The sequence below is a fragment of the Hypanus sabinus genome (assembly GCF_030144855.1).
Source record: "Hypanus sabinus isolate sHypSab1 chromosome Y unlocalized genomic scaffold, sHypSab1.hap1 SUPER_Y_unloc_11, whole genome shotgun sequence".
In the NCBI taxonomy this organism is placed as follows: domain Eukaryota; kingdom Metazoa; phylum Chordata; class Chondrichthyes; order Myliobatiformes; family Dasyatidae; genus Hypanus; species Hypanus sabinus.
Window position 1 is genome coordinate 38,306 of NW_026779012.1, and position 14,169 is coordinate 52,474.

The 14,169-nt window shown below is 43.5% G+C and overlaps 1 protein-coding gene across 10 annotated transcripts in view; it reads right to left on the minus strand.

Moving 5' to 3' along the window:
- LOC132386011 (ataxin-7-like protein 3) overlaps window positions 1–14,169 on the minus strand; it is a 138,569-nt gene that overhangs the window by 13,937 nt on the left and 110,463 nt on the right. For 7 of the 10 annotated variants that reach the window (XM_059958272.1, XM_059958274.1, XM_059958267.1 and 4 more), the window contains 2 exons: window positions 7,594–7,626; window positions 1,608–1,741 (listed from right to left, as the gene is read on the minus strand). In XM_059958272.1, the coding sequence (XP_059814255.1) occupies window positions 1,608–1,741; window positions 7,594–7,626 (167 nt within the window). Of the gene's footprint in view, window positions 1–1,604; window positions 1,742–7,593; window positions 7,627–7,800; window positions 9,575–14,169 lie in introns of those variants that run through there. The other 3 variants (XM_059958270.1, XM_059958275.1, XR_009509393.1) reach the window with 2 other exon arrangements.

A 14,169-nucleotide genomic window follows, 5' to 3' on the forward strand; every position in this document is an offset into this window, starting at 1 on the left:
GCGGAATAGACTGGACATAAGGAACCCCTTTCGAGTATCCCTGTCTCTCATCACCCCTCAATGGGACCATATTGTTGCAGGGAAACAAGCCCAGGGCTCCCACTGATTCACCGATATCAGTGTGTTGCAATGATGTTACATATTCATACGAGGAAAATACGCTCTGTGTTTAATATCCAAACGTTACTTAAAATGTTATGATGCTATTGACTTAAAAGTGACTTATAGTTGACCTATCACTATATTCATGCATGGAAAATATGCGCTCTATGTTTTTAATCTTAAATTTGTTAGATAAGTATTTACCCTTTTAAAATTGAAATTGAGTGTATTAGCCACTTATAAGTGACTTATAATTGACTTATCACCTACATTCCGGTTGATATTAACACCCCTCCACCTATCAGCTGGTCCGCAAGAATATTGTCAATATTAAACTGGTCTGCGGTGCAATAAAGTTTGGTGACCCCTGCACTACGGGATCAGCTATTCTGGTTTGGATTTTGTGCGATGAACCAGAAATGATTGGAGAGCTTAAGGTAAAATGATCATAATTTGATAAAATACACTCTGCAATTTCAGGGGGAACTGAGTAAAGGGGCAATTGGTATACTAATAGATGCAGTGTGTAGTGAAACTGTGAAGAAGGACTATGAGGAAGATGATGGGGCAAAACTGCCATCAGTGGGATGAGTTGAAGTGTAACGGGGGCAAAATCAAAAAGGGTGAGAACTACAGAACTGAAGATATTATATTTGAATGCATGCAGTATATAAGATAACCTATTTGATTTTATAGCGCAGTTAGGAATTGGCAGGTAGGACATTGTGGGCATCACTGATATATAGCTGGCAGCAGATCATAGTTAATAGGTTAACATCCAAGGACGCAAATTGTATCAAAAGGACAGGCATGTAGGCAGATACAGTGGGACCCTTTTGGTAAAAAGACAATGAGAATGAGAAAAAAGTGACATAGGATCAGAAGAAGTAGAATCTTTGTGACCAGAGTTCAGAAGGTGCAGTAATATATACTGTAAAGGTTTAATATTTCTGCTTGTCGAATGATTCACCACCATCACTACCTGAGTACACATGAACTGGCAGCAGGAGTTTTGATTACTATTTTGGAAATACACTGTGAGAATGTAATAGTGTGGAAACAATAATGGGAACATGTTGTGGTTAACTGTGGTTAACTCATGAAGAGTAGTGACAAGTGAATGTTGTTTCTGGTTCAAAGTTCAAATATATTTTATTATTGAAGTACATATCTATTCAACCCTGAGATTCATTTTCTTGCAGGCATACTCATCTATAGAATATACTAACTACAACAGGATCAATGAAAGATCAACCAGAATGCAGAAGACAACTAACTTGTACAATTGCAAATGCAAATGCAGGAAAAAATAACAAAAGCATGAGATGAAGAGTCTTTTAAAGTGAGTTCATAGGTTATGGAAACATATTAATGAAGGGGTAAGTGAAGTTGAGAGCTGCTATCCCATCTTGTTCAAGAATCTAATGGTTGAGGGATAGAAACTATTCTGGTCTGCGAGCATTAGTCTGGTACCATCAATCATCAGAAGCATACAGAACACTCACCTGTTTTGGAAGATGCTGAATCAGAAGGTGAATTATCTGATGTTACATCCCACTGCATTCGGCTCAGAAAGCTCTGGATCTCTGAGGCATCATGATTCTCATTTTCGACAGTTATTTCAGATTCTGGAAGGGATCTGAAATGAGAATAAAGATGGTCTGTGCATTAGCACTGTGTTGTATTGATAACTATACCACTTGAGTTTAGACTTAGAACAATGAAGCATATACAAAAATTTATCCACTATTTGAAAAACACATGCATTACAGGAGAAACTTTGTTTCCTCCTTTATAACAGTTTGTGCTGCTGCAGTGGGAACCAAGCACTATCAAATAACAGACCCAACTAGGCTTGGAGCTACATCACTTGAACAAATCTACTTAAGAATAAGAAAAAGAATCAGAATCAACGTAGTCATAAAGCACTAAAACATGCCCATTCACATACCTTGTCTGCACTGACCACTAAACAGCCATTTACATTAGTCCTGGTTTACTGTACCTACCATTCCATCAGATTTATCCAGAATCTATCACCCAATCATAGAGAAATTTATAGTGACCAATTAACTTATCAACCAGATCTTTGGGATATGGGAGGAAACAGGTTTGCTAAAGCTGTTGGGAGTGGTTTAAATTAGTATGACAGGGTGATGTGAACCAGCATGATCAAGTCAGGTCAAGTTTATTGTCATTTCAACCATAAACTGTTGGTACAGTACACAGTAAAAATGAAACAACGTTCCTCCAGGACCCTGGTGCTACATGAAACAACAAAAAACAACTCTAGACTATATGAGACAGCACAAGGCTACACTAGCCTACGTAAAACAACATAAAAACTGCACTAGACTACAGACCTGCACAGGACTACATGAAGTGCACAAAACAGTGCAGGACACTACAATAATTAATATACAAGACAATAGGCACAGTAGAGGACAAATTACAATATAATAATAAATGACGTAGATGTCAGTCAAGACTCTGGGTATTGAGGAGTCTGATAGCTTGGGGGAAGAAACTGTTGCACAGTCTGGTCGTGAGAGCCCGAATGCTTCAGCGCCTTTTCCCAGATGGCAGGAGGGAGAAGAGTTTGTCTGAGGGGTGTGTGGGGTCCTTCATAATGCTGTTTCCTTTGCGGATTTAGCATGTACTGTAAATGTCCGTGATGGCGAGAAGAGAGACCCTGAAGATCTTCTCAACTGACCTCACTATCTGTTGCAGGGTCCTGCGATCCAAGATGGTGCAATTTCTGAACTAGGCAATGATGCAGCTGCTCAGGATGCTCTCAATACAACCCCTGTAGAATGTGATGAGGATGGGGGGGGGGGGGGGGATGGACTTTCCTCAACCTTCGCAGAAAGTAGGGACTCTGCTGGGCTTTCTTTGCTATGGAGCTGGTGTTGAGGTACCAGGTGAGATTCTGCCAGGTGAACACTAAGAAATTTGGTATTTTTAACGATCTCAACGGAGGAGCCATCAATGTTCAGTGGAGAATGGTCACTCTGTGCCCTCCTGAAGTTAACAACCATCTCTTTTGTTCACATTAAGAGACAGGTAGTTGGCTCTGCACCAGTCCATTAGCCGCTGCACTCCTCTCTGTAAGCTGACTCGTTGTTCTTGCTGATGAGACCCACCATGGTCGTGTCATTGGCGAACTTGATGATGTGGTTCGAACTGTGTGTTGCAGCACAGTTGTGGGTCAACAGAGTGAACAGCAGTGGACTGAGCACACAGCCCTGGGGGCCCCCCCGGTCAGTGTGATGGTGTTGGAGATGCTGCTCCCGATCTGGACTGACAGAGATCTCCCAGTCAGTTTCTGAGGGATGATTCTGTTGAATGCTTAAGTTTATGAACAGTATTCCAACGTATGTGTCTTTTTTGTCCAGGTGGAGGGTGATGGCAATGGCGTCATCTGTTGAGCGGTTGGGACAGTACGCAAACTGCAGGGGGTCCAGTGAGGGTCTTGATATGTCTCATGATGAGCCTCTCGAAACACTTCATGATGATGGATGTGAGTGCAATGGGATGGTACTCACTGAGGCAGGACACTGTAGACTTCTTCGGCACGGGGACGATGGTGGCGGCCTTGAAGAACGTTGGAATGGTGGTGCTGCTCAGGGAGATGTTGAAGATGTCAGTGAGAACATCAGCTAGCTGGTCTGCACATCCTCTGAGCACTCTAACAGGGATGTTGTCTGGTCCAGCAGCCTTCCATGGGTTGACCCTGCACAGGGTTCTTCTCATGTCGGCCAAGGTGAGACACAGCACCTGGTCATTTGTAGGAGGGGTGGACTTCCTCACTGCCACGTCATTTTCCGCCTCAAAACAAGCGTAGAAGTTATTCAGAGCATCTGGGATGGAGGCATCACCTGCAGAGTCAGGTGATGTTGTCCTGTAATTGGTGATGTCCTGGATGCTCTTCCACATGCGCCGCGTGTCACCGCTGTCCTGGAAGTGGCTGTGGATTCACCGAGCTGAAGATCAGTCAACTGGTTTACTAGTAGATGATGGGTGTTAACACGAACATAAGCAAGGACAAGCCAGTGATTAGGTACAAATGCAGACAGAGCTAAGAGTTTTACCACAGGCATAATTCAAAAGGCCGAAGAATGCAGTACTGAGGGTGCTGTATTTAAATTCGGAATAACGTGGATGAATTTGTGGTGCAGTTAGAGATTGGTCAATATGACGTTGAGGGCATCTCTGAAAGAATGCCATAGTTGGGTGTCTAACATCAAAAAATATACCTTGCATTGAAAGGACAGGTAGGAAGGCATAGGCAGCGGCGTGGGCTCTATTGTCAAGAAAAGGGTTTTATATCTTTAGAAAGAAATGACATAGGGTCAGGGAACGTTGAATTTTTGTGGGTGAAGTTAAGAAACTGCAAGGGTGAAAATTGTAATAGGGAAATGCAAGGGGATTGGAAATTCAGGTTGGTGTCAGGTCACAAGGAAATTTTTTGAACCCCTAAAAAGATAGCTTTTTAGAGCAGCTTGTGCTTGAGCTTACTTGGAGAAAGGTTGTCTTAAATTGGGTGTTGTGTAATAACCAAACATTAATGTAAAGGAACCATTAGGGGGTAGTGATGAAAAAATGATTGAATCCATACTGCAATTTGAGAGGGAGAAACATATGTTCAATATTGTAGTGGACTAAAATAATTACAGAGGCACGAGAGAGGACCTTGCCCAGGTGGACTGGAGTGGGATACTGGTGGTGATAATGGTAGAGCAGAGATGGCTAAAGTTTCTGGGAACTGTTCATAAGGTGCAGGATAGATATATCCCTCAGAAGTTGTTCTCAAAGTTGGCAACCGTGGCTGACAAAGGAAGTTAAGGACTATATAAAAGCCAAGGAAAGGACATACAATGTAGCAAAAGAAACTGGGAAGTCAGATAATTGGGAAGTTTTTTAAAATCCAACAAAAAGCAACTGAAGAAAGCCATAAGAAGGGATAAAATAACTATGAGGTCAAACTTGCCAATAATACAAAGCAGGATACAAGAAGTGTTTTAAGTTATTTAAAGAGTAAAAGGGAGGTGAGAGTTGAAATTGGACTACCCGAAAATGGTGCAGGTGAGGTAGTAATGGGTGACAAAAAATGGCAGATGAATATAATGGGTATTTTGCATCTTCTTCACTGTGGAAGATGCTGACAGTGTGCCAGAGTAGGCATCAGGGAGCAGGAACTGAATGCCATTACTATTACAAAGGAATAAGTGCTAGCCACACTGAAAGATCTTAAGGTGGGTAAGTTACTTGGACCAGATGGACTACATGCTAGTGTACTGAGAGAAGTTGCTGAAGGGAAAGCAGATGCATTTGTTATGAACTTTCACAAATCACTTTATTCTGGCATGGTGCAGAGGACTGGAAAACTGCAAATGTCACTCCACTCTTTAAGAAGGGAGGAAGGCCAGTTAACCTAACCTCAGTGTTTGGACAAGTGTTGGAGTCCATTATTAAGGATGATGTTTCATCCTTCACAGAAAGGATGAAGTTTCATCCTTAATGATGGAGACTAATGATAAAATAAATCAAAGTCAGTATGTTTTCTGTAAAGGTATATCTTGCCCAAAGGAAGTAACAAACAGGGTAGACAAAGAAGAAGTACTGTATGTGTTACGAAGGATGAACAACTCTGACGGGCAGAAGGGTGCAGAGTTGCCCATGTCCACCCCCCCCCCCCCGCCGAGTGAATCACAAACCGTTACTGTTGCTATGCTGCTAATGAGAGAGAGAGAGATGTAAGGGAAAAACATGCTGGAACTGGAACATCTGCTACAGATAAGAGAGAGATAAAGCAGGGGAGAGAGACCTGTTGATTCACCATATTATGACTTCTGAAAGATTTATGGCTTCTGAGAGGGTTATTTATCTTAAACCATTCCGTTCATTAAAATTCCTCAGTGGATAGCCGGAGTGGGCTGGTTTGATGGGCTAAGCCATTCAAAATTGATATCTGAGACCCCGTGAGTAGGGATAAAAGTGAGGTCTGGGGAGACACCCCTCAGACACACCAGGAGACACACTATTGAGCACTGATTGAGTGTTGGAACCCATGGGAAGGTGTGGGGCATTGGAGACCGAATAAAGAGATCGGTCAGTTAAACTCACAGTGTTATAGCAGGGCCGGTGGGGACTTGTGTGTGTGTCCACCCTTGCCTGGGTGATGAGTCCACCACGGAAGAACAGTCCAGCTGAAGGACAGAGGGGTCATACCTGAATGGCCACAACACATCGACAGATCAAGAACGTAAAGGAAGGTTTGCCTGCCTGCAGCTGTTACTGCTCGATCGCTCTCTCTCTCTCTCTCTCTCTCTCCGACGATTACAACACAACAACCAATATCTACCTCAGCATGTATGAACTGAATTGAACTTTATACTTTTCTATGACAATTCATTATCCCCTAGACATCGATAGAGCTTGTTTATAGATAGAGCCTGCCTGCAGCTGTTACTGCTCGCTCGCTCTCTCTCTCTCTCTTTCTCTCTCTCCAACAATTACAACACAGCGACCAACATCTACCTCAGCACGTATGAACTGAACTGAACTCTATATTCACATATGACAATTCATTATCCCCTAGACATCGATAGAGCTTGTTTATTATTGCTTATTATTATACCCACACTTTTAGGTTTATTATTACTAACATGTATTATCTATAAATTTGCATTATTGATATTTATTTGTGTATTTTACTAATAAACACTGTTCAAATATAGTACCACCAGACTCCAACAGATTCTTCTAGCTTTGCTGGTCAGACACCCAGTTACGGGGTTCGTAACAAATGTCATTTACTTGGATTTTCAGAAGCAGTTGATAAGGTGCCAAACACGAGGCTGCTTAACAAGATAAAATCCCATGGACAGACAAATGGCTGTCAGGCAGCAGGGAGCGAGTGGAAATAAAGGGGGGCTGCTTCTGGTTAGCTGCCATTGACTAGAGATGTTCCTCAGGGGTTGGTATTTCTTTTCACATTGTTTGTTAATAATTTAAATCATGTAATTTCTGGCTTTGTGGCAAAGTTTTGAAAATACAAAGATGGATTGCAGAAGGATTTAAACTAATTAGAAAAATGGACAAAAGAGTATCAGATGGAATACAGTCGGGAAGTGTATAATGCATTTTCATAATATGAATAAAAGTGTAGACTAGTGGTCACCAACCTTTTTAAATGCAAGATCCCCTACGTCGGCCTTACTGAAAGGCAAGATCGACCTACTAAATTGTTTAGCGAAAAAACAGCACAGATTGTACTTCCAACTTGAAGCCCTTTATTTGGGATAGTTGTATTTTAATTACATAAAATGCTTTTGTCAAACTTTCAAATTAATTCAACCAAGAAAACACTTTAACTAGAATATCAAACAGGCCATAGCAGCATTGAGCTTATCCAATAACTCCTTGAATAAGCGGTGCTGAAGCGCTTTTGCTCGAATCAAGTTTATCAGTTTGACCACCAGTCATTACCTGAGAAAAGTCCACGATCTTCCCAGACAAGACCTGCTGATGAATCACACAGTGATAATCCAGGAAATCAGGATCATTATGGCACAGTGCTATAAAAATTAACGTGCACACCTTGCATTGCTGGGGCCCCATCAGTAGTAATTGCAACCAGTTTATGAATGGGTTTGGCATTTTCACTGACTTTTTTTAACTCATAAATATCCTCACCTCTCGCTCTCTCCTTTAAGTGCGAAAGAGTGAGGAAGTCCTCCTCTGATGTAAAATCCTGGAAAGCCATTCTGACAAGTACAACAAGCTCAGCTGTTTGCATTACATCCAGGGATTCATCAAACTGTAGTTAAAAATATTCACAGAGTGACGTCCTTTAACACTTGTCGATCCACGTCCTCTGAGCAGCATGTTTGCTTGGCGTTCAACACCGATTTCAGATCCTCAACTTTCCTGGTATTGGGGAACAGTTACTGAGACACTAGGGTAAATTTCAGTGGTATTCAGCTAATGACACCATTGTTTTTGATTCCCTTTTCTTGTACATTTGGGGAATGTTGGAATTTAAAGGGGGAGAAATGTTGTAATGTGAGTGTTATGAATATAAATTAATACCAATTAGGATCATGGTAATATAGCAATACTCCCGCTATGGAAAGCTGTTTGTAAAGAGAGATTGTTTCCAGGTTGCGGGGTTTTCCTTCCGATTTTTTCTGTCCGGTGTGCATTAGTGAAAACCTCTGTATGTAAATATCGTTTAACCGTCCTAGATAAAGTTGTTCATTTTGGGCATGAAGTTGTCGAGTGGTCCTTTTACAAAGTAGAAGTTACTACATCAAAAGGTTTATCAGGCATAATGTATTTGTGTATTTACTTCTCATTTTTTTTTCTGGATTTACTGGGAGAGTCTCAAAGATCGACTGGTTGGTGACCATTGTCTAAATGGGGAGGAAATTCAAACATCAGAGGGTGCAAAGGGAGTTAGGAGTTCTCATGTAAATTAACCCAGAAAGTTAAATTTACAAATTAAGTCTGTGGAAAGGAATGGCAAATGCAACGTTGGCATTCACTTCAAAGGAAATAAAAAATGCAAACAAGGTCATTTCTTCAGCAATTTGCATGGAGCACAATTGTGTAAGCGCGTGAAGGTCGGCCTGTGAGAATAGTGGCAGAGTTTAAAAAGTGAACAGATTAACGGAACTGGCATCGTAGGGGCAGGCGACGGAGTAGAGGGAGACAGAGTAGGTAGGCTTTGGCTCACGAGGCTTCGGCAAGCAGAGGCTGAAGACGAGCTTCACTCCAAGTGAGGTAAAGCTGGGTAAGCTCCTTTAATTAATTTAATTATACCTTAGAAGTAGGTAATGGAGGCAGCAGTTAGAGCAGTTGAGTGCTCTGTATGTGGGAAGTCAGGGCAAGCACTGTTGTCCCTGATGACTACACCTGCAAAAGGTACATCCAGCTGCAGCTCCTGACAAACCGTGTTAGGGAACTGGAGTTGGAGCTGGATGAACTTCCGATCATTCGGGAGGCAGAGGCGGAAATAAACAGGAGTTTCAGGGAGATAGTCACCCGGAGTCAGGAGACAGGTAGGTGGGTGACCGTTGGGAGAGGGAAGGGGAATAGACAGAATGAGCAGAGCACCCCTGTGGCTGTTCCCACCAACAATAAGTATACCGTTTTGGATACTGTTGGTGGGGACGACCTACCAGGGACAAGTTGCAGTGGTTGCATCTCTGGCACCGAGACTGGACCCTCAGCTCAGAAGGGAAGGAGGGAAAAGAGGAGAGCGGTAGTGATAGGAGATTCCATAGTTGGGGGGCAGATGAGGTTCTGTGGAAGAGATCAAGAATCCCAGATGGTCTGTTGCCTCCCTGGTGCCAAGGTCCGCAATATCTCGGATTGAGTTCTCAGTATTCTCAAGAGGGAGAGTGAGCAGCCAGATGTCGTGGTCCATGTAGGGACCAATAACGTTGGTAGGAAGAGAGAGGAGATCCTGCAAAGAGAATTCAGGGAGTTAGGTGCAAAGTTGAAAGACAGGACCTCCAGGGTTGCAATCTCAGGATCGCTACCTGTGCCATTTGCTAGTGAGGGTAGAAACAGGAAGATAATGCAGCTAAATACATGGCTAAGGGTGCAGGAGGGAGGGCTTCATGTTTCTGGACAATTGGGCCTTGTTCCAAGTCAAGTCAAGTCACTTTTATTGTCATTTTGACCATAACTGCTCGTAAAGTGCATAGTAAAAATGAGATGACGTTTTTCAGGACCATGGTTTACATGACACAGTAGGAAAAACTAGACTGAACTATGTAAATAAAAACAGAGAAAGCTACACTAGACTACAGACCTATACAGGACTACATAAAGTGCACAAAAACAGTGCAGGCATCACAATAAATAATAAACAGGACAATAGGGCAAGGTGTCAGTCCAGGCTTCGGGTATTGAGGAGTCTGACAGCTTGGGGGAAGAAACTGTTACATAGTCTGGTCGTGAGAGCCCGAATGCTTCGGAGCCTTTTCCCAGATGGCAGGAGGGAGAAGAGATTGTTTGAGGGGTTCATGGGGTCCTTCATAATGCTGTTTCCTTTGCGGATGCAGCGTGTAGTGTAAATGTCCGTGATGGCAGGAAGAGAGACCCCGATGATCTTCTTAGCTGACCTCACTATCCGCTGCAGGGTCTTGCGATCCGAGATGGTGCAATTTCTGAACCAGGCAGTGATGCAGCTGCTCAGGATGCTCTCAATACAACCCCTGTAGAATGTGATGAGGATGGGGGATGGGAGATGGACTTTCCTCAGCCTTCGCAAAAAGTAGAGACGCTGCTGGGCTTTCTTTGCTATGGAGCTGGTGTTGAGGGACCAGGTGAGATACTCCGTCAGGTGACACCAAGAAATTTGGTGGGGCCTGTTCCGACGGGATGGGTTACACCTGAACTGGAGGAGGACTAACATCCTTGCAGGAAGGTTTGCTAGTGCTGCTGTGGGGGGGATTTAAATTATATTTGCAGGGGGAGGGGAACCAGAGTGTTAGAGCAGATAGTGAGATGAAGGAGGCTAAAGGTCATGCAAGAACTGTAAGAATAGTGCATGGGGTAAAGCCAGATCTAACATATAAAGAGGCTTCGAGTAAAGGTAATAAGGTAGAAGGGCTAAAGTGTGTGTACTTCAATGCAAGAAGCATCAGGAACAAAGGTGATGAACTGAGAGCTTGGATACATACATGGAATTATGATGTAGTGGCCATTACGGAGACTTGGCTGGCACCAGGGCAGGAATGGATTCTCAATATTCCTGGATTTCAGTGCTTTAAGAGGGATAGAGAGGGGGGAAAAAGGGGAGGAGGGGTTGCATTACTGGTTAGGGATACTATTACAGCTACAGAAAGGGTGGGTAACGTAGCAGGATCCTCTTTTGAGTCAGTATGGGTGGAAGTCAGGAAAAGGAAGGGAGCAGTTACTCTACTGGGGGTATTCTATAGGCCCCCTTGTAGCAGAAGAGATACCGAGGAGCAGATTGGGAGGCAGATTTTGGAAAGATGCAAAACTAACAGGGTTGTTATCATGGGTGACTTTAACTTCCCTAATATTGATTGGCACTTGATTAGTTCCAAGGGTTTATATGGGGCAGAGTTTGTTAAGTCTGTCCAGGATGGATTCCTGTCACAGTATGTTGACAGGCCGACTAGGGGGAATGCCATACTAGATCTAGTATTAGGTAACGAACCGGGTCAGGTCACAGATCTGTCAGTGGGGGAGCATCTGGGGGACAGTGATCACCACTTCCTCGCCTTTAGCATTATCATGGAAAAGGACTGAATCAGAGAGGATAGGGAAGTTTTTAATTGGAGAAAGGCAAATTATGACGTTATAAGGCTAGAACTTGCGGGTGTGAATTGGTATGATGTTTTTGCAGGGAAATGTACTATGGACATGTGGTCGATGTTTAGGGATCTCTTGCAGGATGTTAGGGATAAATTTGTCCTGGTGAGGAAGATAAAGAAAGGTAGGGTGAAGGAACCATGGGTGACAAGTGAAGTGGAAAATCTAGTCAGGTGGAAGAAGGCAGCATACGTGAGGTTTAGGAAGCAAGGATCAGATGGGTCTATTGAGGAATATAGGGTAGCAAGAAAAGAGCTTAAGAAGGGGCTGAGAAGAGAAAGAAGGGGACATGAGAAGGCCTTGGCGAGTAGGGTAAAGGAAAACCCCAAGGCATTCTTCAGTTACATGAAGAACAAAAGGATGACAGGAGTGTAGGTAGGACCTATTAGAGATAAAGGTAGGAAGATGTGGAGGCTGTAGAAGTGAGCGAGGTCCTCAATGAATACTTCTCTTTGGTATTCACTAATGAACAGGAACTTGATGACAGTGAGGACAATATGAGTGAGGTTGATCTTCTGGAGCATGTTGGTATTAAAAAAGGTGTTGGAGTTGTTAAAATACATTAGGATGGATAAGTCCCCGGGGCCTGACGGAATATTCCCCAGGCTGCTCCACAAGGTGAGGGAAGACATTGCTGAACCTCTGGCTAGGATCTTTATGTCGTTGTCCATGGGAATGGTACCGGAGGATTGGAGGGAGGCGAATGTTGTCCCCTTGTTCAAAAAGGTAGTAGGGATAGTCCGGGTAATTATAGACCAGTGAGCCTATGTCTGTGGTGGGAAAGTTGTTGGAAAAGATTCTTAGAGATAGGATCTATGGGCATTTAGAGAATAATGGTCTGATCAGAGACAGTCAGCATGGTTTTGTGAAGGGCAGATCATGTCTAACAAGCCTGATAGAGTTCTTTGTGGAGGTGACTGGGCATATAGGTGATTCAGAAAGTCAGAAGGCATGGGATCCAGGGAAGTTTGGCCAGGTGGATTCAGAATTGGCTTGCCAGCAGAAGGCAGAGGGTCTTGGTGGAGGGAGTACATTCAGATTGGAGGGTTGTGACTAGTGTGTCCCACAAGGATCTGTTCTGGGACCTCTACTTTTTGTGATTTTTATTAACGACCTGGATGAGGGGGTATAAGGTGGGTTGGCAAGTTTGCAGGCGAGACAAAGGTTGGTGGTGTTGTGGATAGTGTAGAGGATTGTTGAAGAATGCAGAGAGACATTGATAGGATGCAGAAGTGGGCTGAGAAGTGGCAGATGGAGTTCAACCTGGAGAAGTGTGAGGTGGTACACTTTGGAAGGACAAACTCCAAGGCAGAGTACAAAGTAAATGGGAGGATACTTGGTAGTGTGGAGGAGCAGAGGGATCTAGGGGTATGTGTCCACAGATCCCTGAAAGCTGCCTCACAGTAGATAGGGTAGTTAAGAAAGCTTATGGGATGTTAGCTTTCATAAGTCGAGGAACAGAGTTTAAGAGTTACGAGGTAATGATGCAGCTCTATAAAACTCTGGTTAGGCCACACTTGTAGTACTGTGTCCTGTTCTGGTTACCTCACTATAGGAAGGATGTGGAAGCATTGGGAAGTGTACAGAGGAGATTTACCAGGATGCTGCCTGGTTTAGAGAGTATGGATTATGATCGGAGATTTCGGGAGCTAGGGCTTTACTCTCTGGAGAGAAGGAGAATGAAAGGAGACATGATAGAGGTGTATAAGATATTAAGAGGAACAGACAGAATGGATAGCCAGTGCCTCTTCCCCAGGGCACCACTGCTCAGTACAAGAGGACATGGCTTTAAGGTAAGGGGAGGGAAGTTCAAGGGAGATATTACAGGAAGGTTTTTCACTCAGAGAGTGGTTGGTGTGTGGAATGCACTGCCTGAGTCAGTGGTGGAGGCAGATACACTAGTGAAATTTAAGAGACATGTACATGGATGAATTCGAGGTTGGGGGTTATATGGGAAGCAGGGTTTAAGGGTCAGCACAACATTGTGGGATGAAGGGCCTGTACTGTGCTGTACTATTCTATGAGATAATGCTGAGGTTTTATAGGAAAATGGTCAGTCTGCACATGGAGGATTGTCAACAATTTTGGGCCCCGTATCTCAGAAAGGATGTGTTAACATTAGAGAGAGTTCAGAGGAGTTTCCTGATAATGATTTAGAAATGACCATATGATTATTTGGCAGCTTTGGGCCAATATTCACTGGAATCTAGAATGTGGGTAGGGGAGGGGTTGTGGTGACCTCATTGAAACCTATCAAATGTTGAAAGGACTATATAGGATGGATGTTCAGATAATGTCTCCTATGGTGGGGTATCCAGAACTAAAGGGCACAGCCTGATAAATGAGAGGGAAGAAGGAATTTTTAGCCACAGAGTAGAGAATCTGTAGACAAAAACACACACAAAATGCTGGTGGAACACAGCAGGCCAGGCAGCATCTATAGGAGAAGCACTGTCAACGTTTCGGGCCAAGACCCTTCGTCAGGAGTGAATCTGTAGAATGTTCTGCCACAGACAGCTATGGAGGCCAAGATGGTGGGTATATTTAAAGGAAAAGTAGTTTCCTGGTTGATCAGGGCTTCAAAAGATATAATGAGAAGGCAGATGTATGGGGTTGAGTGGGATTCGGAATCAGCCATGATGTACTGGTGGAGCAGAGTCGATAGGCTGAATGGCCTAATTCTGCTCCTATGTCTTATTGGGTCAATAAGAC